The sequence below is a fragment of the Ambystoma mexicanum genome, chromosome 12, assembly GCF_040938575.1.
Source record: "Ambystoma mexicanum isolate Mex_15411 chromosome 12, UKY_AmexF1_1, whole genome shotgun sequence".
Taxonomy (NCBI): Eukaryota; Metazoa; Chordata; class Amphibia; order Caudata; family Ambystomatidae; genus Ambystoma; species Ambystoma mexicanum.
In genome coordinates, this window is record NC_090936.1 from 662,220,590 (window position 1) to 662,243,582 (window position 22,993).

Sequence of the window (22,993 nt, forward strand, 5' to 3'; positions counted from 1 at the left end):
TGAGAAAAGACTAATGATGACAGGTAAAACAAGACCCAAGAGGAAATAACCATGTTGGGCCCCTCTGCGGTTTAGAAAATCACTCACCGGCCCAGTAATCTAAAAGATGGTAAAATGGCAGTCAAGAGAGCAGACTGGAAGGAAGCAGGCAGGCTGTCATACACTCTCTGGATATATGGAAAGGAAACTACCCGGGAAAATGCAGTACATGTATTTGTTACTGCGCCAACATTGTGGTACGCAACCAGGGGAGCTGAAGCTGTGTGTAAGTAGGACTGAGGGAGAGGTTCTAACCTCAGAGTTTGATACCAGAGGGAAAGCCTTAAGGCCCAGTGGTGGCACTTAAACTGCTGTGTGGTATTCATCCTCGTCCCCAAAAACTTGGAAAAGTGTGTTTTTTTTAAAGTGTAAAACAGAGGTCTGTCTCCCTGAAATGTTAACAAATTGTTTTTTTTATTGTATACTGCAGGCTGGCACCTATCAAGGGCTTTGACATAATTTGATGGTCATGTGGTCTAAAAAGTCCCAAAAAACCCATACGAACTGGAGTCAATCCAAACCATTCTCAATGCCGGAGTAGACAACGTACAAGGCGAAATCCAGCTTTATTAATATCCAAATAAAGCAGGGACAGCATACAAGCATGAAAATCTGGTGGCTCTCAGAGAGCAAATACAAAACTGTTTTGTATGTACTACCAACGCGTCATTCATGACGTCATAACATAAGCTCAAGTACAAAACATACGGGGATCAGGGATTGGTTAGTGGGTTTGGCTACATATAGATCATTAAGGGGTTAAACATTTTATTGGATTAGACATATCTGATGGCCGACCTGGAACCATCCCTATTTTGATAATGCTAAAAATGCATAATCTCTGAGAGAAATAATTAGTTGGCCTACTATTTAATGGACGGCATGACACTACGGGTTTTGATAGGTTGGCATCTTGCTAACCAACCTTGGACTCTTGACAGGCCATCACGATATGAGCCAGAAGAATAGCAGGGTGAGAGAGGCTCATTGACTGTCCATTGTTCAATTAAAGAAGTTAACATCCCTTATTCTCAGGCCATGACACAGGGCAATCTCTTTGTACTTGACCTTGTAGGGCAGCTTGGGCATAGCTTCCGTCTTCACCTGCCCATCCCGGCTCATTTGTCAGCCCCTGCGCTCACTTGTGTCTGTCAGAGGCATGACAGTTAAGATTTAGAAAGACCTCTTTACTCCCTAATGCCCTTCCTAGTGTATTATTTTCAGTCAATGTTTTAGTTTTGGATGAAAGAATGCAAAGCCACTTGTAGCCAAAATAACCCTGCAGTGTGAGCTTTCGGACTTGAGAAGGTACTTCCTTCCTGTGGTCATTCATCATATCAGGCGTTGCCTGACTGCCTTGGCACTGTCAGGCACAACCACCTACATGTATGAACAGTCCTGTTTTCCATACCTAAGATCACCTCTGGTGCCCCCTGATCTTCCCAGGCCATATTTCATCCCAGCAAGGATGTACTGTCTCTGCAGAGGGGCAATGCTTGTTGGTTTAAATGAGATTCCAAGCTTTTATAAAAAATAAATTATGCATCCAACCTGGTTGCTTCTAAAATAGGTACGCTGGCAACATTTTCAAAATCTAGTTTGTACGTTATACATTGAATAAAAGGTTTGTGGCCGGCCCATCTTTTAAAAATCTATTTCTACTTAATGAATGTATTTGTTTATTAATACACTTTCAGCCAATGGTTTTGTATATACAACATTAAAACAAATAAAATGTTCACATTAAAACAGTAGGTACAAAATTAGGTAGGTACAAAATGAATGGTCACCTACTTAATGTATCAGCTTAATCGAAAGGCAAGGTTTTGTTTCATACGGTGTTCAGCTTTAAGGAACTATATTAATTGTAAAACAGTAAGCAGGTACCCCATTGCAAAATGCATTTTTTTGTGTGTTTCAAATCTAGAAACCATACCATGTGAAATCCTGTATTTTGCATTTCAGGACATGTAATTCTGTCTTTTTTAAATGTATGAGTAGGTCTACAAATCCCGTAAAACATTTATGGAAGGGCAACACCTAAATAAGATGGTTAGCTGTGAGCTATGCGTTGTGAATCAAACAACATGTATTTTAAAACGGTGTTAAATGTTAAGGGAACGCCACTAATGAAAAAGCCGCCATCAGGCACACCTTTTCAAAACACATTAAGTTGCTTCACCACTAGTGACCCTTTTCTGTACCAGGGCAATGGCCTCTTCGTGCACGCTCAACACCTTCTGTTCTTTCTTGAACTCTGGCAGATGTTGGCCACTGGGGACCCGTGTTTATCCTCAACTGCAATGGCCTATTCATGCACTCTCGACACCTTTTGTTCTTTCTTTAACTCTGGCAGATGTTGGCCACTGGGGACCCTTGTGTATCCTCAACTGCAATAGCCTATTCATGCACGCTTGACACCTACAGTTCTTTTTTAAACTCTGGCAGATGTTGGCAACTGGGGACCCGTGTGTATCCTCAACTGCAATGGCCTATTCATGCACGCTTGACACCTACAGTTCTTTCTTTAACTCTGGCAGATGTTGGCAACTGGGGACCCGTGTGTATCCTCAACTTCAATGGCCTATTCATGCACGCTCGACACCTTCAGTTCTTTCTTTAACTCTGGCAGATGTTGGCCACTGGGGACCCGTGTGTATCCTCAACTGCAATGGCCTATTCATGCACGCTCGACACCTTCAGTTCTTTCTTTAACTCTGGCAGATGTTGGCCACTGGGGTCCCGTGTGTATCCTCAACTGCAATGGCCTATTCATGCACGCTCGACACCTTCAGTTCTTTCTTTAACTCTGGCAGATGTTGGCCACTGGGGACCCGTGTGTATCCTCAACTGCAATGGCCTATTCATGCACGCTCGACACCTACAGTTCTTTCTTTAACTCTGGCAGATGTTGGCCGCTGGGGACCCGTGTGTATCCTCAACTGCAATGGCCTATTCATGCACGCTCGACACCTTCAGTTCTTTCTTTAACTCTGGCAGATGTTGGCCACTGGGGACCCGTGTGTATCCTCAACTGCTTAATTAAAGCAAGCTTCCTAGCAGGATGAAAATCTGTTGATTCTGAGAAATTCATCTTTGAGAGCCTGATGAGGGGGGCTGGGGAATTCTGGGTGGAAGACACAGTCAGCTAAAACCCTGGGAGATGCATTGGGGGATCCCCTAAAGTTCCCAAGGTCTTCTCGTGAGCTACTCGTTCCTTGCCGGACAGCCACCTTTGCAGGAAAGATACCTATGATCATCCATCAGGAAATATTGTTCGAGAGTAGTTAGGAAAAAGCGCCCATTACTATATCCATGCGCAAGAAATGAGGGCAGGGGAAGAAATCCCAAGAACATTTTCCCCAGGAATGGCTTACTAGAAGCACATAAATGAGCCCCGGTCCCCGACTCTCGAAACACCTATGGAGCACGGCTTGGCAAACACTGCATAGAGGTGATCCCATGAGCAATTCACAGCAGGATGGGAAAAGACGCAGAGTCAGCATATGTACTCCGCATGCAGACGCGGCTCGCTAACAAACTCCATTGCAACACTGGAAGCGGGAATGGCGGATCGCTCCACTACTAAGACACTATTGCCTGATAAGAAGATGGCGGATGGCTATTTGAGACTTCGGGTCATGGGGGCCAAGGTGAAGTCCATATAGAGCGAACACAGCACCTATGCTTAAGAGAAACCAAGGGGTTTACACCTAGGCAGTAGGTGAGACCATTAGACATGTGCCAATCACAAACACCAAAGCTAGGAGGGACACCAGGACACAGTGGAGAAACTTTGCTGAAAATGTTGGGGGGGACATGACCACTGAAGAAAAGGTGCCCCATTCAAATGAATGGGGACAAAATAGTGTGCCATTAAAGTTGGGGGGGACAAACACCCCCCGTCCCCCCCTAAAATTACGCCCATGCGAGGACACCCCATGAAGCAATTACTGCCTACGCCTCCCTATAAAAAAGACAAAAGCCTTCTGACTGTGGATGTGTTAGGAGGGAGTTCTAAGGTGTCAGTAGGGTAGTGAACGAGGAGAAGGAAAAGAGACAGAGAGAACCAGAGGGTGTCAGGCTAAGTAGTCTAGGTATTGAAGGAGTTACAAAACAATAGGTCGCTGAGCCAAGTGAACCAAAAGAACCAAACAGTATAGCAGGCAAAGCTTTGAATAAAGGCCTGAGTAAAGAGCCTTTTCAGAACCTTGTCCCAAAGACGTACAAGAGCCAGGACTTGGGATGGATAAGCGTGAAAGTAGCCTGCCTCGGGCTCTAGCTCAGAAGTTTTAATCCTGGGAGCAAACCCTTGGCAGCGAGATGAATACTGCGCCCGGTCAAATACCTAGGTAATGTCAGGTCTAGAGGTCACTAGCAGACAGTCGTCCTCATCTTTCTAAATTCTCTCGCGGCGAGGTTGGAAGTTGACTTGGCTCTTGGGAAAGGGACAACATTTTCCAACATCCTGTGCACGCTGAAACATGGTGCAAGCACATAGATTGGCTCTACTGGTTTCCAGATGTTAGCGCCTCTTGAACACTATGTAAGAAACCACTGACCAGAAATGCCTCACCTGACAACGGTTTTGCTGATTCCCGTAGTATCTGTGTGGGGTTGATGTATATGTTACTTGACTTCTTCTCTGTACCGACTTTAGTCTGTATTTCCATCCTGCTTATTAGATCTGCTTGTTTTACGTGCGGAACTCTCCTGTGTCTCGACCTTTTTCAGGAGGGCCTCCTAGATTTCCATGCTTGGCGTGTGGCTATGTCGTGTGCACCGAACATTGCCCTATTATTAGAAGTGCAAATTAGACATTCGCGCTTATTACTTCTATTAAATGCATATCCACCCTGGCCCTCACATCTGAACCTGCTGTAACTTCTTCCTGACTATATTGGGTTTTCGTGGAACTGCAGTGGTGACAGTAACACTTGCTGCCCCTGTCATTTAGCAGCGTCCTCTTGCTGCACAAGTAGGACCCTGCATTGTTTATTGATTTTCATGTTTTCTGTTTTGGCAGCCTTGTTCTGATTGGGCATGGTTTTTGGTTTATGGGTTCTCAACAATCTAGCCTTCTTTCCTCTCTCTTGGGATTCTCTGCCAAGGCCAAATGGCGTAGTGTGCTGGGGCACACACAACTTCCCTGAGACTGTGAGTTTTAAAGAATCTTTCCTGGATGTGGATACCCCAGGTCCCTGAAAACCAGAGTGGGGACTGGACATTGGACTAAGCACACTCGAACTTCTGAGACTAGGCCTGTCACTAGTTTTGAGTTAATCTCCCCTGCTGACACATTTTCCTTGTGAAGTGTCTTTCTTTTAGTTGTTTCCCTAGTTCCCGAAGGAGACTGTCATCCCTTGTCCTGTACCCGGAACAGGCAAGGGATACCTCCCTATTCAAAAACAGGATTAAGGAAGAGGGAATAAATATCTCTACACCACTGGGGAATGTCTAAATATACTCCTAGACATAGAGATGTGCAGGATCCGATACCTTTTGATTAAGGGATGCCTCTTTTGCCAAGAATGTGCCAAGAACCACGTCTTGTTTTGGCAGCGTACCTGTTTCGCGTCTTCGCTCCGTTGTGTTGTATCAAGGTGAAATTCCAGAAGTGACTGAGCAATATGGGAAGTCGAGACGGCAACCACAAGGAAGTGGGCACCTGGGGGTATCAGACCTATTCCCCGCACCACGTGGCTGCTTTCCCTGATTATCACGATGCGAGGACAGTGCAGACACTGACCAAGGAAGCAGAATGTTCTTGTCTGATGGTAAAGACAGGATTTCCGAAGGATAGAGACCATAATTCAACAGGCGCAGATGCAGACAGGCAATCATGTGGGCGATAGATGGTACCAGAATGACCAGGAGGCAGAGAAGGGTCCAGGGAAGGCAAGGGACAATACCCTGGAGAAGCAGGAGGTCAGAGGATGGAATGAGAGGGGGAACTAAAAGGTAAATGAGAGGAGGAGGACAGGGCAAGGCAACATAGAGAGACCAACAGGAGATAGGGCTGGGGAACCAAGAAGAAGAGTTAGAAACTATAGGAAGGGAACAATCTGAGTGAATTAAGACATGCTCAGCCAAGTGGGAGAGGGGATTAAATACCCCTCCCCCTTTGACAATGAGGCTGGTGGTACAGCATGGCCTTTGCTATGGAGACCCCAGTGATGGTGAACACTGCACATGCGTAAAATTCAGGAGCTGGTCCACAGAGCATGTGCAGTGGAATCATCATGGCTGCACCCAGGGAGGACCAGTGTCTGTGGCCAGCCAACCCCCGGGACCCTGCCGGATTCAAGCACCAACGCGGATTGAGGCACCACAGTGGGCGCCACAGGTAAGGGCCATTGAAGGTGTGCATGCATGAGTGTCTACATGGTCTGAAAGTGGGTGCATGTTTGCTGGTATGACAGGCAGCATGATGGCCTGGAAGTGAATGTGTGAGAGACGGTGACACGGTGCACATTCTATTTATATTACACACCTTTCTCCTACAGCCCACTCACTGATGAGTTTACTCCCAAATAAAAACTGCTATACTTAATTTATTTTGCGTGTCAAAGTATTCTGTTGCTCAAACCTCATGACACCATCCAAGCTGTCAATATACGCAATGAATGTGCACAAGTACGGCCCCGATATTGCCATAGACACACGAGCAGGGTTTACACCTGCTATACTATTAAGAAAGCTTTGTGCCACATCAACTGATTACTGGATAATTGTAAGTATGTCTTTGTTTGCCAAACAGTATTTTTTCCTGTGTTTTTCTCTGCTAGTGTTTTAGCACATTGGGTCTATCAGAGCCTTGGCAGTTTCCTTGTCGGGATACCGCCAACACAAATAGCATTACCGCTACTTGGTCCGGCGCTATTAGTGCCGGATCCCGAGTAGTGTTAAAGCAGTAAATCCATAGGATTCTACAGGGATTTCCAGCACTATTACTGCTGCTGCATCAAGAGGTTTGACTCTGCCGCAGAAGGTGTGGAAGAATAGGCTCGGGAGGGGGGTGGGTAGAGGGAGCAGTATATATTATTAAAGGAATATAATATTGTAATAATGTTAACTGTACTGCAAGTTTGGTTGTATTGTTGTTAAAAATAATAAAAATTGTTTAGAAAAAAAGTTTGACTCTGCCTGTCACCACTTTTCTGCCCCGAGAACTACTTGAAAATGCAATGGTGACATGTTATGATACAGAAAATCTACTATTAAATTGAAACACCGATATTATCACGCAGAACAATTTGAGTCCACTGCAGTCTGCCAAACAACCTGTTCCTCAGGCAATCCAAAATGTGACAGCTCGTCTTATATAACAAAGTACAATTCTGCCTTCCTTGGTCTCTTAATGATGGCTCCAATTAGATCAGAATCGTCATTAATGGGACTTTTCTGGGGCAATTTACACTCAGGCCCTAATTTGTATGAAAGAAACTCTATAATTCATCTTTAAACCAATTTGTAATCTTCGCCGAGCTTTCATTCTTAACTGTATAAAACGTTGTCCTTCAGTTAAAGACTGCAAGAGGAATTGCCTTAAAATGAATGGTTCAAATGTGTCTATTCTGTGTAAAGCATTGTGTTATGGAATCAGTGAACCCTAAATTGTCAGTGTCTTTGGCTTCCTGTAGGCTGTGCGTATTTTGAGAAGCCATTTTAGTAACAGTGATCCTCATTGGGAGAGTTGTATGCTGCAAACACATGGTGATTGAATTAGCTCAAGTGCTGTTGCAATTCACCCTATACCTCCTAGCAGGAATATGGAGTCGCATTTATGGTAACTAAATTGCCATATTTTTTACTGGATGCCCTGTATTGTACTATTCATTTAAGTTCTGTATGTTTCACCCCACTTCAAACTACAGAATACAAACAATACTGTGCTGCAGCAACCGTTTTTGGTGGGACATGATTTTTGTAACCCACTATTTATTGTGGTGGTTCTAGAGAATATGCAAGTGATATTTTACGCATTCCTTCCCCTGCAGGTCATCTGGGTTTTCACCTGTATTGCATCGATCATTCTGGGTCTGGACCTTGGACTTCTGGCTGGGCTGGTGTTTGGATTACTGACCATTGTGTTGCGCGTCCAGTTGTAAGTAAAGCTCTAGCCTTCCCTTCCTCTAGCAGCGAAACATATTGACCAAAGATAATGTTGTTTCTAGGGTAGTTCTGCAGTGCTTGGTCTTTGGTCCACCTTCATACTGAAGCGCATTTCCTCGGAAAACTGTCTGTTGCTCGTAATCCAAGTCCCCATAATAGATGGAATATAGTTACCCTACCCCTCCCATGCGTTATACAGAGATTGCAAGCCACCAAGGAGTTCCGTGACCAAATCGAAGATCTGCATTCCTTTCTAAGATTATGGAACTTGGAGGTGTCTTAAAATATCCTGTTTACGTATAGTAAGGAGTGTTTCATTCCTTATGAAACATAGCCATACACTGTTATCCCCTTTAATGGATGCCCATGAAAAATGAATGGAAAAATCACCACATTTTTTTTTTACCTAAAAACAAAACGTACTTATTACTTTTTGCACTTTCTTTGTTAATAATGTGGCGGGAGACCACCCGCAACCCCCTGGTTTCCCCCTACCTTAACTAATGCCCTTACCCCACCCCAAACCTATAATTTAATTAAGAAGTACCAATATTTCGAAAAGATTGGTACAGAAAATTCGGTCATTTCTCCCTCGCTTTCTTGTATTAACTTATTTCTACAGATACCCCGGTCAATACTTAGTAAAACTAGTGGAAGGGATCTTCCACTTGCTGATACATGCAATCCATGCAGACGCTGTTCGAATTAAAAGAAAAATAATTGATATGCAGCTTCTGATGTGTTGGAGAAAAAATGCCTAATCATTTGAATAGAATGCATCTACAACTTTGCTGTTTTGTAGTTTAAAGTAAGTAATAGCATAACATCTCCCGGCTCTCATCTGTCAAACTCTAGCAGTGCACAAAATAAACATTCTACCATAAGTAGTTGCGTATCAGTTAATGGCTGTAACCATCACAGAACGCTATTTTACAAGAAAGGAATTTGAAAAGCTTGTCACAGGTTCACTTAAGTGCTGCAGGCCAACCTGCTCTGCACTGGCTCAGGCATCAGGCTTCATAATGTCATAACTGAGGCGTAATAACTGATTACAGTGTGGTAAATATGTCATTTCCTATTACAGGTTAGCAGAGAGGTCACAACAAGCTTGTAAAAAGAACATGTTTGACAGACTTTTAAAGGGATATATCACACTGCCATGTATTATATGATGATAATGTTCTGATGTTTCCGTGCCACTCATTAAGTATCTGCCAAACTATAGGACCAAAACCAGATGTAAATGTAAAAGTCCTCACCTGGAAAAATATCCAGTAGAACTAGTAATAACAATATTATCATTAAGAAATGGACTAGGGGCTGCCCCTCCAACATGCAACCCCTTCATGATAGACCAATGATGGTGAAGCTTTCTAGGCAGAAGTGTCATGCCTTGAAGTGGTTTCGCTCCGGCAGAATAGATGATAAAGCTTTGCTACACGAATGTTCAGAGTGCGCTTTCAAAACAATGTGGCGAGGGCTAGGCAGAACATGTGTGCTAGCCTGACAACAGCAGCTGTTCCCATCTGAACCCGCAAGGCCCAACTCAGAAGCCCCTGCTCTCAATTCATACTCAAATCAAATCCTCCAATCTCAGTTCACTGTTGCTATCAATTGCTCTGTCATGAGATGTGTGATCCCTCATTCCTTTACAAGAACCCTTCCTGCTTGAGACCCGCTGGGCAGACGTGACTCCCCACCTATGTTTATTGGTTCATCGCTTTACTTTTGGGACATTTGCACTGGATCTCTTGCTTAGCTGCCCCCTATTTTTGAACTGTGGTGTCCCCCAGAGGTCTTCCCTAGCCCTAATTCTCATCGGCATTAGTAAGCAGCCCCTTTGTGATTTGCAGAGAGAATTTCACATTTCGGAAATGTAGTGAATGAAACTGGTGATGCTATGGTTCGCGTACGATTACGTGTTGACAGCTTAGCAAAAATACAAATCTGAAAACAGCAAACTTACTGATACTAAAGACCAGAGAAACCATGCTCGATACCATTGGGGCAATCATTTGATCATTTCTTCTGTCAGGCTCCTTTTGGCTTACTGCACAAAAACCCAGACTCATTTAAAAGTGGAAAAGGTCGCTTTAATGTGACAGGCCAAAGCTTACAATCAAAACGCTTAACTGGCTCCATGGCCTAACAAACTAAAGAAATATTTTAACAACCAATTAAATAAATTAAACATTTTCATTTTCATTTTCCCCCAACAATTAAATAATTAAGTAACCTATTTCCTCCCTAATTATCCCTTGGACCCTACCGTCTCCTTGCCCCTTTTCCAGGCGTCCCGCTTTCTCCCAGGGGCCATGCCCTTCCAGGCTCAATACCTGTTCCCCCGGGGTGACCTGCTTGTGCAAACAGCGCCACCCCATCCTTTCCCGTGTCATTCCCCCATTGTGCTTCCCTCCCCCCACATCAAAAGGGGCCATGCCCCCGGCGCCCCGACCCACTTCAACACCCTTCAAACTCCCCTCTACACCAAACTCGCCCTTCTTATGACCTGCAGCCAGCCTGACCTGCCACATCAGCAACATATATTACACACAAACATTCACAATGCCCTGACCTGGCACACAAAACTACCAACCCCTACCATCCTAACAGACACCAAAACTCATAAAAAAACTCACCATGTCATCTAAAACCCCCGCATAATCCCATGAACAATGGACCACCCCATATTCCATAACCAGACACCAGCCTAAAACCAAAATGAAGGGGTGGGAGGGCGGGACAATCACCAAGTCCTAACCGTCGCCTGCCTCCCGAACCTTCCCTGAGCCCTTAAATACCCCCGGGAGGCGCTCTGCCCCCCACGGCCACTCGCTGGCCGTGTGCACCGCCAAAAACTCCCCGGGGGGAAACGCTTCGCGTTCCCCCCAGGGCCCTCCTTTTGGCTTACTGCACAAAAACCCAGACTCATTTAAAAGTGTAAAAGGTCGCTTTAATGTGACAGGCCAAAGCTTACAATCAAAACGCTTAACTGGCTCCATGGCCTAACAAACTAAAGAAATATTTTAACAACCAATTAAATAAATTAAACATTTTCATTTTCATTTTCCCCCAACAAGTAAATAATTAAATAACCTATTCCCTCCCTAATTATCCCTTGGACCCTACCGTCTCCTTGCCCCTTTTCCAGGCATCCCGCTTTCTCCCAGGGGCCATGCCCTTCCAGGCTCAATACCTGTTCCCCCGGGGTGACCTGCTTGTGCAAACAGCGCCACCCCATCCTTTCCCGTGTCATTCCCCCATTGTGCTTCCCTCCCCCCACATCAAAAGGGGCCATGCCCCCGGCGCCCGACCCACTTCAACACCCTTCAAACTCCCCTCTACACCAAACTCCCCTTTCTTATGACCTGCAGCCAGCCTGACCTGCCACATCAGCAACATATATTACACACAAACTTTCACAATGCCCTGACCTGTCACACAAAACTACCAACCCCTACCATCCTAACAGACACCAAAACTCATAAAAAAACTCACCATGTCATCTAAAACCCCCCGCATAATCCCATGAACAATGTACCCCCCCCCATATTCCATAACCAGACACCATCCTGAAACCAATATGAAGGGGTGGGAGGGCGGGACAATCACCAAGTCCTAACCGTCGCCTGCCTCCCGAACCTTCCCTGAGTCCTTAAATACCCCCGGGAGGCGCTCTGCCCCCCACGGCCACCCGCTGGCCGTGTGCACCGCCAAAAACTCCCCGGGGGGAAACGCTTTGCGTTCCCCCCGGGGCCCCCCTTTTATGTTGAAGCAATCACCACAGCCTCAAAGTCCAAAAGGTCGTATGGTCAACCGCCATAACACTTGCAAGTCTAACCCCACATTATTGAACTAGTCCCCTCAGACATGCATGCCATGTGCGTTCTCACATAGCCTGGGCCTACCGAAGGCAGTCAGATTTCATCTGTCGTCAGTTAATTACTTTTGAAACATTGGACTATGGCTGCAATTTCACTGAACGTTTGACAGGTTACAAATTCGAAAGAGGCTTCGCTTAGAATGCTACATTAGCACTCTGTGCTTTCGATATGTGGTTTCAAATCTTAACAATGTTTCATCATCAGGGCCTTGAAAGCTTCCACTTAAAATGGCAATAAACATCAAAGCTTTTCATCACAAATGCTCTGGAGGTTTTGACTTTTATCTGGGCAAGAACACCTGACAACCTCAAGATTGAGATTGTCCACTAAGAGCAGATACATTTAAAAAAAAAAGTTTTTAATGACACACACATAAATGCTTATTCTTACGGATACATATTTGTATGTTTCCACAGTATTTTTACATAACACATTTTCCAAGACGTCGTGCCACATAGGCTCCTAGGGGTGCTTCATGTCTTTAATATGTTCTTCTCATCATCTCAATGAGTGGAGATGCCTGTCACAGAGACATTTAAAAATGACCCTCTTGTGCATTGTGCATCCACCTATCAGGCCACTACAACCTGTGGCTCTCCAGATCATATGGAATATAACTCCCATGATCACTCACCATTGACTATGCTGGCCAGGGGTGATGGGAGTTGCAGTCCGAATCATCTGGAGAGCCAAAGGCTGCGGAGCCTTGCATATTCCAAATAGGCGCAGGGGAAAGCATTTCATTTCTGCGGATCTTAAAGTGCACCCCATTCCTGAATTCTGGGTGTGCATTGTGGTGAGCAGAAGCATCCCTTACTTGAAATGCAAGGTGACTAACTACATGCTCTGCCTGAACTAAACTTGTCTCTTCAGACGAATAAAAGACCTGTGCGAAGAGGCCCAAGTCCCACAATGAGACGTTCCAAGTTCTGGATCGTAGGGAAAGGTGCAACACGGACTGTTCAGACCACGGGGTGGGAATGTCAAATCAAGACAAAAACTGCAGCTGCAGAATGCCTGGGAAAAGGTGCAAAGGTGTTAGGGGGCTTAGAAAATGCTTCAAATACTTTTAAGCGCCCTTGCATGTCTGGGGGAGCCTTGTGGGAACCACTGCCCGGAGCGCATCAGCTCCGGAACATCCACCGGGTACCACTTTGCTTCGGAGATTCATGGAAGACACTGTGTGGCAGTTCAGTGTTGACCACTTACTTTTCTCTATTCCATCCTGCTCTGCAAAGCCCACTTCACACCTAGGCCCAGCGAGCAGCAGCTCTGTCACTCAGGTGAGGTCTCCTGGCTTATTGTTTGTTGCTTTCTGCACCTCAGTCCCCAAAGTAGGGGCCTGACAGATGTCTGGCCCTGCTTCATGGCAGATGTCTGGTGCAGCAAGGCCTCAAGTGAGGCGTTCTCCCCACATCAGTAGCTCTCATCCCACAGTCAGGAACAACCAAAAGGTTGCTCCTTTTATCCCCTCTCCCAGGGGGCCTCTTTGGCCTAGAACCACCTGGTGTCCTGCAAGGGTGGCTGAAGTAACACCCTAGATTGCAGTCAATGTATCACAGTTCATCACAACCTCCTGTTAAGTCCCCAACAAGGAGGGATTGAATACAATCTATGCACACATTTCTATATTCAATTATTACTGTTTGGCACTGACTTGTACATTTGTTTGAGGGGTTTAATATCCCTATCAAGTGACTAATTACTCCCTCCCCTGGCCCCCACTAGGAACCAATAAGCACGGTGCAGCGCAGCGTACAGTAATTTTCATGCATTCTGCAACTAATGCCCATACATTTATTTTACTGACTCTGTGTGTAACTTGGGGTCTTTTTGTTAAAGGCTTCGGCCAGGATCTTGACTTTGCCAGAGTTTAGATGCAGTTGCTCAAAGGCTTTAATTGTCTGTAATGGAGTCACATTTTGGAGGCAATGGGCAAGGGCTGTGGTGGGTGGGGAAGCCACCGGTTGAATGTTGTAATCTCTAGAGGTGGTAAATGTAGTATCCCCAAGAATCCAGTGAAACCAGTGGGTGTCCCTGCTCACCAATTTCAATAAGTAACACATAAAGAGAAATTCGATATCAATAATATCTTGGTGGGTGCCACCAAGAATAAGTCCAACAGAGCAAAAAGACCTAACACAATGTCACAAAAGGAGAGGCTACAGCCTATGACTGATGTAGACACTTGTTGCGCACAGCCCACATTGTACAAATCAACAGAAAATACTAATTAAATATTCTTTTTTATACAATTCAATGCATTTAGATCCAAGACTTTCAAGCATTCATTTATATTAATCACTTGTTCAGTGTACCTAACACAAAACATTTAATATAACTTTGTGGAAAAATGTATTAAACAGAATAATCTCTGAATTGAGATGACTAGTCAGATGACATGACTTTATCCAATGCGTTTCGAATTCATCAACTCTTCCTCGGGGAATATCATCTGTAATCATGTTAAACAAACAAAGCAATTCCAAATAAAAGTTCCTAAAACTCACAGCTGAACCATCATGTCCTCTCAGGTAGCGTGTATCAGTCAGCAAGAATCTACCTAGCCTCCTCAGGCCCCATCAGCAGAGACACCCACCCCTTTGCGGAAGTCCCGCCTTTCGGGACACCTACCACATGTGTTACCTGAGCAATAACATGGGATCCCCAACATTAGATTGTGTGTGGACATGTTATGGCCAGGAGCTACTGAACACTTAGAGCCATCAGGAGGATCACTGAAGAGAACACCATGAGTGTAGTCAATTGACTGAGTTGCCAGAGTACCACCCACAAGCTCAGACACTGAGCAGGAGAATTGTGCACTGTGACTCCCGAATGCTGGGGAGCTCAGTAAACGATTGCTGACATGGAAGTAAGAAGGAGTTGTGGACTACAGACACAAGGGACGAGCAGGGGTCACATAGACCATGCCCAAAGAGACTTAGCCAGGGGGAATGCTCCCCTGAACAGCAGAGAGCTACCGTTCAGAACCACCCGAACATTGATTCCAATGTCCTCTAATGGTATGGGTCCCTGTCTCTCATCCCAGAATGTCTGATATCTGTCCCAGATCACCAGGAGGGAAAGAGGTGGTCATAAAAGGGCTGTTTGTATCTGCCTGGAGCACAACATTCTCTCTTGGACGGCAAGGCTGTGAACTGCCACCCAGCAGAATGGGAATGTTCCATGGCAGTCTTGTGTGTCCAGACTGGGGATATGGGTAACTCGCTAGGTTTTTAGCCTCCCGAGATTTAGTCCTGATGATCAATATATTAGAGAGGAGGGAGTCTAAAACATGTAATTCACTTCAGGATTGATATGGGCATGTAGTTTAGGCTACTGAGTTTCACTCATGTGAGGATTATCTAGGTGTCGTAACTTCTACCCGAGGGGGAGACCTTTTCCATGAGGCTAGGGAGGTGAGGCTGCTACCCAATAGTCCCCAGAGCAAAGCAGGACAAACATCTAGGGAGTGGGCCTATCAATAATAATACACCCCAACATTCCGTAGACCTTCCTTCAATCATAAACACCTTTCCTGAAAATACGACCATGTACTATTGTAAAGTCTCAAGAACTATGACGAGGAAGAACATAGGGAACATAATGACTACTTCAAATATAAGTACTAGGAAGAGGTGGCCCCAGAGTCATAGATAGTAATCCAAGAAACTGGAGTAACTAGTCTCTGGCTCCGTGGTAGAGAGCTTACCCAAGGAACATACAAACCAACAAAGGACTAGATGATGGAGAGAACAGTCCTGGATGCAAGCCAGCCCAGGAGCAGAACAGCACGGGAGAAGAAGCAGCCCGCAAGATTTGAGGGAGACACAGGGAACGCTGTCCAGAGGATGAGGACTGTCCATGGCCTTTGGAGAGAGGCGGACAGCGGGAATTCCTTGCCTGTTGGCGGGGAGCTGTTCCTGAAGGCTGCTGGAGACTGGGAGATGGTGGCGCGACCTCAGGGATGTGGACTGTGCAGTCTGATAACAGCACTGACACCGCTCAGGAAGAGATGCTTGCACGCTGAACGAAGAAGAAGCAAGGCCCCTGGCGGAGTCGCCCTCCACTCAGCGGAAGACATAAGCCCACTGACCAACAATAAAGGGTCTAGGACCCTAAGAGAACTGAAACCAATACTCAAGGGTGTTTTCCGCAAACTAGTGGCAGAGATAAGCCCACTAATTTCAAGAGAAGGGTCTGGGACCCCAACAGAAGCAAGACCAATAACAGAGGGAAGTGCCCTCATCTCAGTGGCAGCAATAAGTCCACTGACAACCACAGAAGGGTCAGGGACCTCAACATCATTGCCATAAGCTTCAGCAGAAATACTCCTTGCAGCAGGGGCAAAGATAAGTCCTCTGAAGCCCAAACAGATAGCTGGGAGATTGCAAACACGTGGCAGAGTGGTGGAGCAAAGTACCAGATCTTTTGGGTAACATAATTTGAGAAGACCAGGGGAATGGAGTAATTCCCTGGGGGTTTTGGGAAACCCTGTGAGACGACTAGGGGAACGGAGTCTTTCCTCCTGGTGTTTGTAAATACCTGGGAGATGCCAGGGAAAGGGAGTAATTCCCTGTGGTTCTGTTGTGAACACTTTAGACCTTTGGAGCTTCATCCAAGCACCAGGGCAAGGGAGTCATTTGCCTGAGGAAGAGAATTTAGGTTTAGTATAGCCTTGTTTCTTGTAGCGTAAGGGTCAGATGTAGGGTTTGGACATAGGACAGTGGGACACATTTTGGTGGACATCTTGACAGCCCCTTTTAGTTTTGGTTGAGGCAGGGAAACCCCTCATAGAGATAGGACAGATAGGTTTTTTTCTATTACAAGTACAATTTTATAACCAAAACCATGGCCCACCGTGTCAGTCTTTGCCTTCGGCACCCTTACAGTCACCCAGTTGCTGACTGTCTTTTGATTTTTCTTTCAGATTTATGAAAAAGTATATTTTTGTCATTGGCTGAATTAAGTGAGACTATTTTAGGAAGACATTGAAATAATTATGCCAAATAATTTTCTGAAGTTTGGTTTCATCTGTGCTAGCTAGGATCCTTTCTACTAAAGTTTGCAATACGCCTGATGGGTTAGATTGCTGCAATACGTATGTTGTTCATTCAGTGTTCTAATCCTTTAATGGACAACGTATTATAAAAAAGCTGATTTGAGCGATCAGATTTATCCTCAGCTCATCCCAGATTCCCAGATGAAACAATCAAAATCTTTCAGGCCTCCTGTCCATTTTCAACTCCCTGACCAGTTCATTGGCCAGCCTGCCCGCTCAGGGACAAGTGCTGCCCCAAAAGCCTACCCACTAGCCCTAGCGTGCCAATAGCAAGATAACCTCTTTTCTCATTCTAGTACCGGTCACCTGACACCAATATAACTTATTCTTTCTATGCTATATTAAGCTCATTCAGATCTTCCACTTTGTACAAGCTTTCATCTCAACAAACTGTCATCCCATTACACCACCAACATTGCTGGCCCAACAGGAGGGCAGGGCCTCACACACTTCTTGAGACCAAGCATTCTCTATAGTCCAGGGCATAAAACCTGCACCGACCTTGGTGACACTTACTGACCAATATTAATATTTGTGCACCGTCTCCCCAATTGCCTCAACCGGGAAGAGCAGGCAAACCATCCCTGCCTCTGGCCCTTTAAATATAATGCATAATAATGCATTATAATGCATAATGTGTTATTGTAAGAATTCCGCTACTACAATTAACAAAGCATATAATTCCCATCCCATATGTTTCCACATTATTGACTGGTCTCTTTTTTCCACCATTCTTAGTCCAACCTGTGGAGCTCTTGGAAACATTCCCGGCACAGACATCTACAAGAAAGTCAAGGAATACAAAAACGTATGCATTCTGGTTTTCTTTTGTTCATATCTTCTCTCCAATAATATAATTCCCATGACTTTTAGTTGTAGAAGCTAACTTTCCTCTTTAAAACTTGTATTCCCAGGTGGTTGAGCCAGAAGGGGTGAAGATTGTTCGGTTCTCTAGTCCTGTTTTCTATGGAAATATTGATGGCTTGAGAAAGAGCATCAAATCTATTGTAAGTGGAGCGCAACAGATGGATTTTCTTTTTCTGGTCCTTTTGCAGGATCTTGCGCTCATGCCCTCAATATGTCTTTTCTTTTAGGTGGGATTTGACGCCATCAGAGTGTACAACAAGCGAGCGAAAGCACTGAGCATGATCCAGAAGCTGATCAAGAAGGGAAAACTAAGAGCTACAAAGGTAAATGCAGAATCTTATCCCTCGTGTACTTGGTGATGCCCTTTTATTAGCAAGTAAATGAACTCAAAACCTATGAAAACAGAGATGGAAGTTGTTTCTGGTAATGATAAATGAATAGGACTTATTTGCACAGAAATGGGAAACTGTAAAATTTGCAGTCGAGTTCAACTACGTTGAAAAAGGTGAGCCAATAGATGAGTTATAGGCCTTATTTATTTGCAATTTTTGAAACTGTTTTCATACTTGTAGGATATTGATCTAAGGTTGTGATGAAAATTCACTGGGCAGAATGGGGTTCTGCAGCATTTAGGAACATAATACTTCAAACCGAACCCAGGCTAAAAATTGACTTGTCGTAAATGACCATGCTGAATGAATGCACCAACATTGTTCCCAAAGTGCCAACGCAATACCTTATGGTCGACCATGTTTTCAATAGAAACATTTTCATAGGTTTGGTCATGTATGATATCTCAGCAAGCCTCCTCCATATCCAGAGAAGACATTGTGACCAACGCCCACCAAAAAAAGGAATATTGCGATTTCTATGTGACATATGGCTAGAATCAGCGACCATTTAGGGACAGTAAATATAATACCCCCTGTCTTCCCTATCTAGGTTCTCCTTCATGCACACTGATTTGATAAATGTTGATTATATTTCATCATGCTATGTAACTGGTATTCTCATGGACTGTTGCCATGTGCATGGTCTCCGGGTGCTCAGGCAGATTTAAAACATAGGTTCACAGGTTTAGGCTAGAAAAAGTAGGGGGAAAATGTAAGATAGATTTGCTGTCGTGTTAATGAGTTTAGACTGAAGTACTTTGAGCTTTGCATGCAAGTCTGTATCTTTCTTTTTTTGCATTTTAATTTATTAAAACCTTTAGCAAAGTATTTCCTTCCTAACCGTCCAATCCTTTTATACAAAGTCACATTTTTTTAAGAATGTAAATGTTGTGATCACCAGTGAGGTCTTCCCTGCCCTCAGCAGTTTCTTCCACCAGTCCTCTGCTGAAAGGGTTCATACACCCCCCAGGAATCGGGAAAACATTCTTGTCCTTATCTCGGTTAAGGCTGTGCAAGTTGTGAGGATGAGTTGCAGGTTTTCTAGCGATCCTTCCCTATTACAGAATCTGCACATCGCGTTTCTTGGCCCCTTTGTATTTGTCATGGCTAGGACCTGCTTTGTTTTGTACAGGCTTAGTCTTGTCATAAATTGTGCCCTATAATAAGGGTCTGGGAATTTTCTTTCTTATGGTGGAATGTTACCCAAAGCTCTAATCTCATTTTTTAAATTCTGAAAAATTTTGTATTGATTTGCTTCATTACAGGTTTGAATCCAGTCACTTTCCCGCAGTTTCTTTTTGATTTTATTCGGGTTTACCTGAAGATGCTCAAGTCAGGTACCAACCTGCTCTAATAGGTCTCTACAATCTGTAGCGCACCTTTGCGCTGCATATTCAGAGCTTCTTTCTAGCTCTGCTTTAGTTAGTGCCAAGATTGGGACTACGTCCTCTTTCATACATTTCCCATAAAACATCACGTTCTTCCAGTTGACCATTGCTTTTAACAAGGTGAGTCCCAATTCTCTTCTAATTATTTGGATGGGCACTGATTTTGGGAGACCGAGCACCTTTTTCCAGAATTACCCTCCAAGTTTGGCCACTGTTTTTGGTTAACTGTATCAAGGAGTCAGCGCCATAAGACAAGATTGCACCACCTTTCCCCTATAAAACTCCAACAGCAGGAGTAAGTAATATCAGCAGTATCTCCGTTTCAGCAACAGAGCTTGATTCGCCAACATATTTACTTTATTTCTCAGGGATAAAAAGTTCTGTGTTTCCACTGAGCTTTTACTAATTATCAACCCAAGGTATTTAAACAGTTCTGCCTTTTCCAATGGTAGGTCTCAGAGTTGCCAGTTGAAAGTCTGATTTCTTTTGCTCCTGCCATGGCCCAGGATTGTAATCTTTGTTTTACTGGAATTATTTAGTAAGTCTTGTAAGCATATTCCGCGAGTCTCCTCAGCTGTCTTTGCAACCCAATCTCGATATGGTCCAGTAAAACCAGATCGTCTACATAGAGTAGACGGTTCACGTGGGTCCTGCCCACTTTTGGTGGAAAACGTCTTCAGTTCATCATAAAAGGACCCAAGTTGGAGAGGTAGAGATTAAAGAGGGTCAGAGCTAAAGGGCAGCCTTGTTTGACTCCCCTACCTGTCTCAACCTCTTCCATTAATTGTCCCTCAAAATGTAAGTGCACTCTCATTGTGGTATCTGTGTATAAGGCCTTTATTTGGGCCACCAGGTCTTCCGGGTAGTGCCAATCCCTCAACTTGGTCCATAAGCAGTGTGTATTTATGGTATCAAATGCCTTGGCCAGGTCAACAAATGCCAGAAACATTTTACTGTTTTTTCTTTTCATTTGCTCCTTCAATATAGAAAGCAAGAGGATTGTTAGGGTGGTGCCCAGTCCCTTAACAAAGCCACGCTGAAATATGTCCTGCCTCTCTTCTCTTTGTGCTTAGTCATTCAGTCTCTTCAGCAGTAGTGATGTGTAGATCTTCCCCATAACATCTAAGAGGGCAATAGGGCGATAGTTGTTCAGGTCGTCCCTAGTACAACTCTTGAAAATTGGAATCACGTTTGCCGATTTCCATGAGGTAGGCACATTTTGAGCCACTCTCGCATTTTTTATTATCTGGCATATCAATGTGGGCAATTGCTCATGGTGTTCCTTCAGCATGCAATTTGATATGCCGTCTGGGCCTGGATTGCGGAAAGAGCTTGCTTGTCTTATAACACTCACTATGTCTTTGTGATCATATGTCAGATACCAAGGATGCTGTGAATTAGTTAGTGGTAGATCTTTTGAAGCTGGTGCTGAATATACATTCTTAAAATGGTTTCTGCAGTCTGCCTCTGGGACACCATTAATCTGTGTTGACTTATGGTGTCCTCCCTGCAATTTGATGCAGCTCCAAATTTCTGATGAATTTTTGTTTGTAATGGCCCTCATCATTTTTTCCGCATCATGTTGCACAAAGGTACTCTTGTACCATTTGAGCCAGTTCTTGTATTGATTATGGAGTTTCCTGATAGTCATCTCCTTATTTGCTGGATGGCCTTGTTTTACTTGGTTAATTGCACACCTCATTTCATGCCTTTTTATAATCAGGTGTTGATCAAAGGTATGTTGATGGAATACGTGTCTCCTACCTCCACTATTGTTTTTAACCGTAAACATGGACAGGATTGGGGTATAATCGGCTGCCCCCGATGGTCTTCTCACCCCAGGCTCCATAAATGTTGCTGAGTAGTGGGCACTCATATTTTCCATGTCTTTTTTGTCACTTTTAGAAAACAGCCATTGTTTACACATTCTAAAGGTACAATTTGAGTTCTAAATTAGACAAGGTGCTGAACTGTATTCGCAGAGATGCCACCCTCTTAGATGTATTTATGTTAATGTCTATGGGAGTATTCTCACTTGTGTGACCGTTTAAATGTTCCTCAAGTCCGTTAGATACACTAGTGACACAACAGCCTCCCTCTGTACCTCCACTCTCTGTGCATGACTCTGTCAGTGCTGCTGAAATAGGTGAAATTATACTATATGGGCCTACCACATGGGCCAGTTTGGGTGAAATAGTAGAATGAAATACGCCATCAAAGTCCTCGGGCGGATGACTAATAAATGTCATCATCCCTGGGTGCTTACCAGGTGACCTGCCGAATGGGGAGAATGCTCCTTGATCTGGCGGCTCAACAGAGATTTCCTGTGGAGCCTCTGGGGGGGTAGACGAGAACTTCCCAGGCTTCTCAGCCACCCCTCTTGATCTCTCGATTTGTTGAAAAGTTTATAATGTTTTCTTGCCATGTTCTCCAGGGCCTCCTATCCAACTTTTATTTTCATTGTCTGCGTGGTCCTTAGCCTCTCGCCTCTCGGCCTCAGGTGGCTGACTGGCAAGTGACTGGACTCAGCGCCCGACTCTCCACGCAGGTGCACTGCGCCTTTTTGCAGCAGTTATACTTTTCTTTAAGGAGCAGGATCAGACGCAATCAAACGCGATGTAACAGCTTTTCTTGCCATGAGTAAATGACAACCAGTCCCTCCCAATGTCCTTATCAGGAGTGACTGGACTCACCGCCAGACTAACCGCGCATCCGCTCTGTGCCTGTTTGCAGAAGTTCGACTTTCTTAAAGGAGCAGGATCAGACGTGATCAAACTCGATGTAACAGCTTTTCTTGCCAGCATTAAATGACGACCAGTCTCTCCCGATGTCCTATCAGGAGTGACTGGACTCAGCGCCGGACTCTCCACGCATGCGCTCCACGCCTGTTTGCAGCAGTTATACTTTTCTTAAAGGAGCAGGATCGGATGTGATCAAATGCGATGTAACAGCTTTTCTTGTCAGCAGTAGGAGATATTTCTCCAGAAAATAGTCTTTTTGTGTCCGGAGAACATTGTGTGCCTATGTGCTAGGAAGCCATGGGTGGAGGAGTCAAATGTACGCCGATTGTAGAGATGTAGTGTTGTGTTGTTTGAAGTCTTATGGAAGGGATCTAGGTGGCATAGTTGGTCCGCATATATTTATTTATTTATTTGATGGTTATTTATATGGTACTTTTACAACACAACAGTGTTACAAAGCACCATGCAGTGTGTTTGAGTTAAGGAGTTGAGGATGTTAGTG

General features: G+C 44.6%; 1 protein-coding gene across 1 annotated transcript in view; it reads left to right on the forward strand.

The window, feature by feature from the left end:
* Positions 1-22,993, forward strand: part of SLC26A4 (solute carrier family 26 member 4) — a 184,955-nt gene that overhangs the window by 108,415 nt on the left and 53,547 nt on the right. The window contains exons 14-17 of the mRNA XM_069629147.1: positions 8,040-8,146; positions 17,842-17,911; positions 18,018-18,110; positions 18,198-18,293. Of these exons, the coding sequence (XP_069485248.1) occupies positions 8,040-8,146; positions 17,842-17,911; positions 18,018-18,110; positions 18,198-18,293 (366 nt within the window). The remainder of the gene's footprint in view (positions 1-8,039; positions 8,147-17,841; positions 17,912-18,017; positions 18,111-18,197; positions 18,294-22,993) is intronic.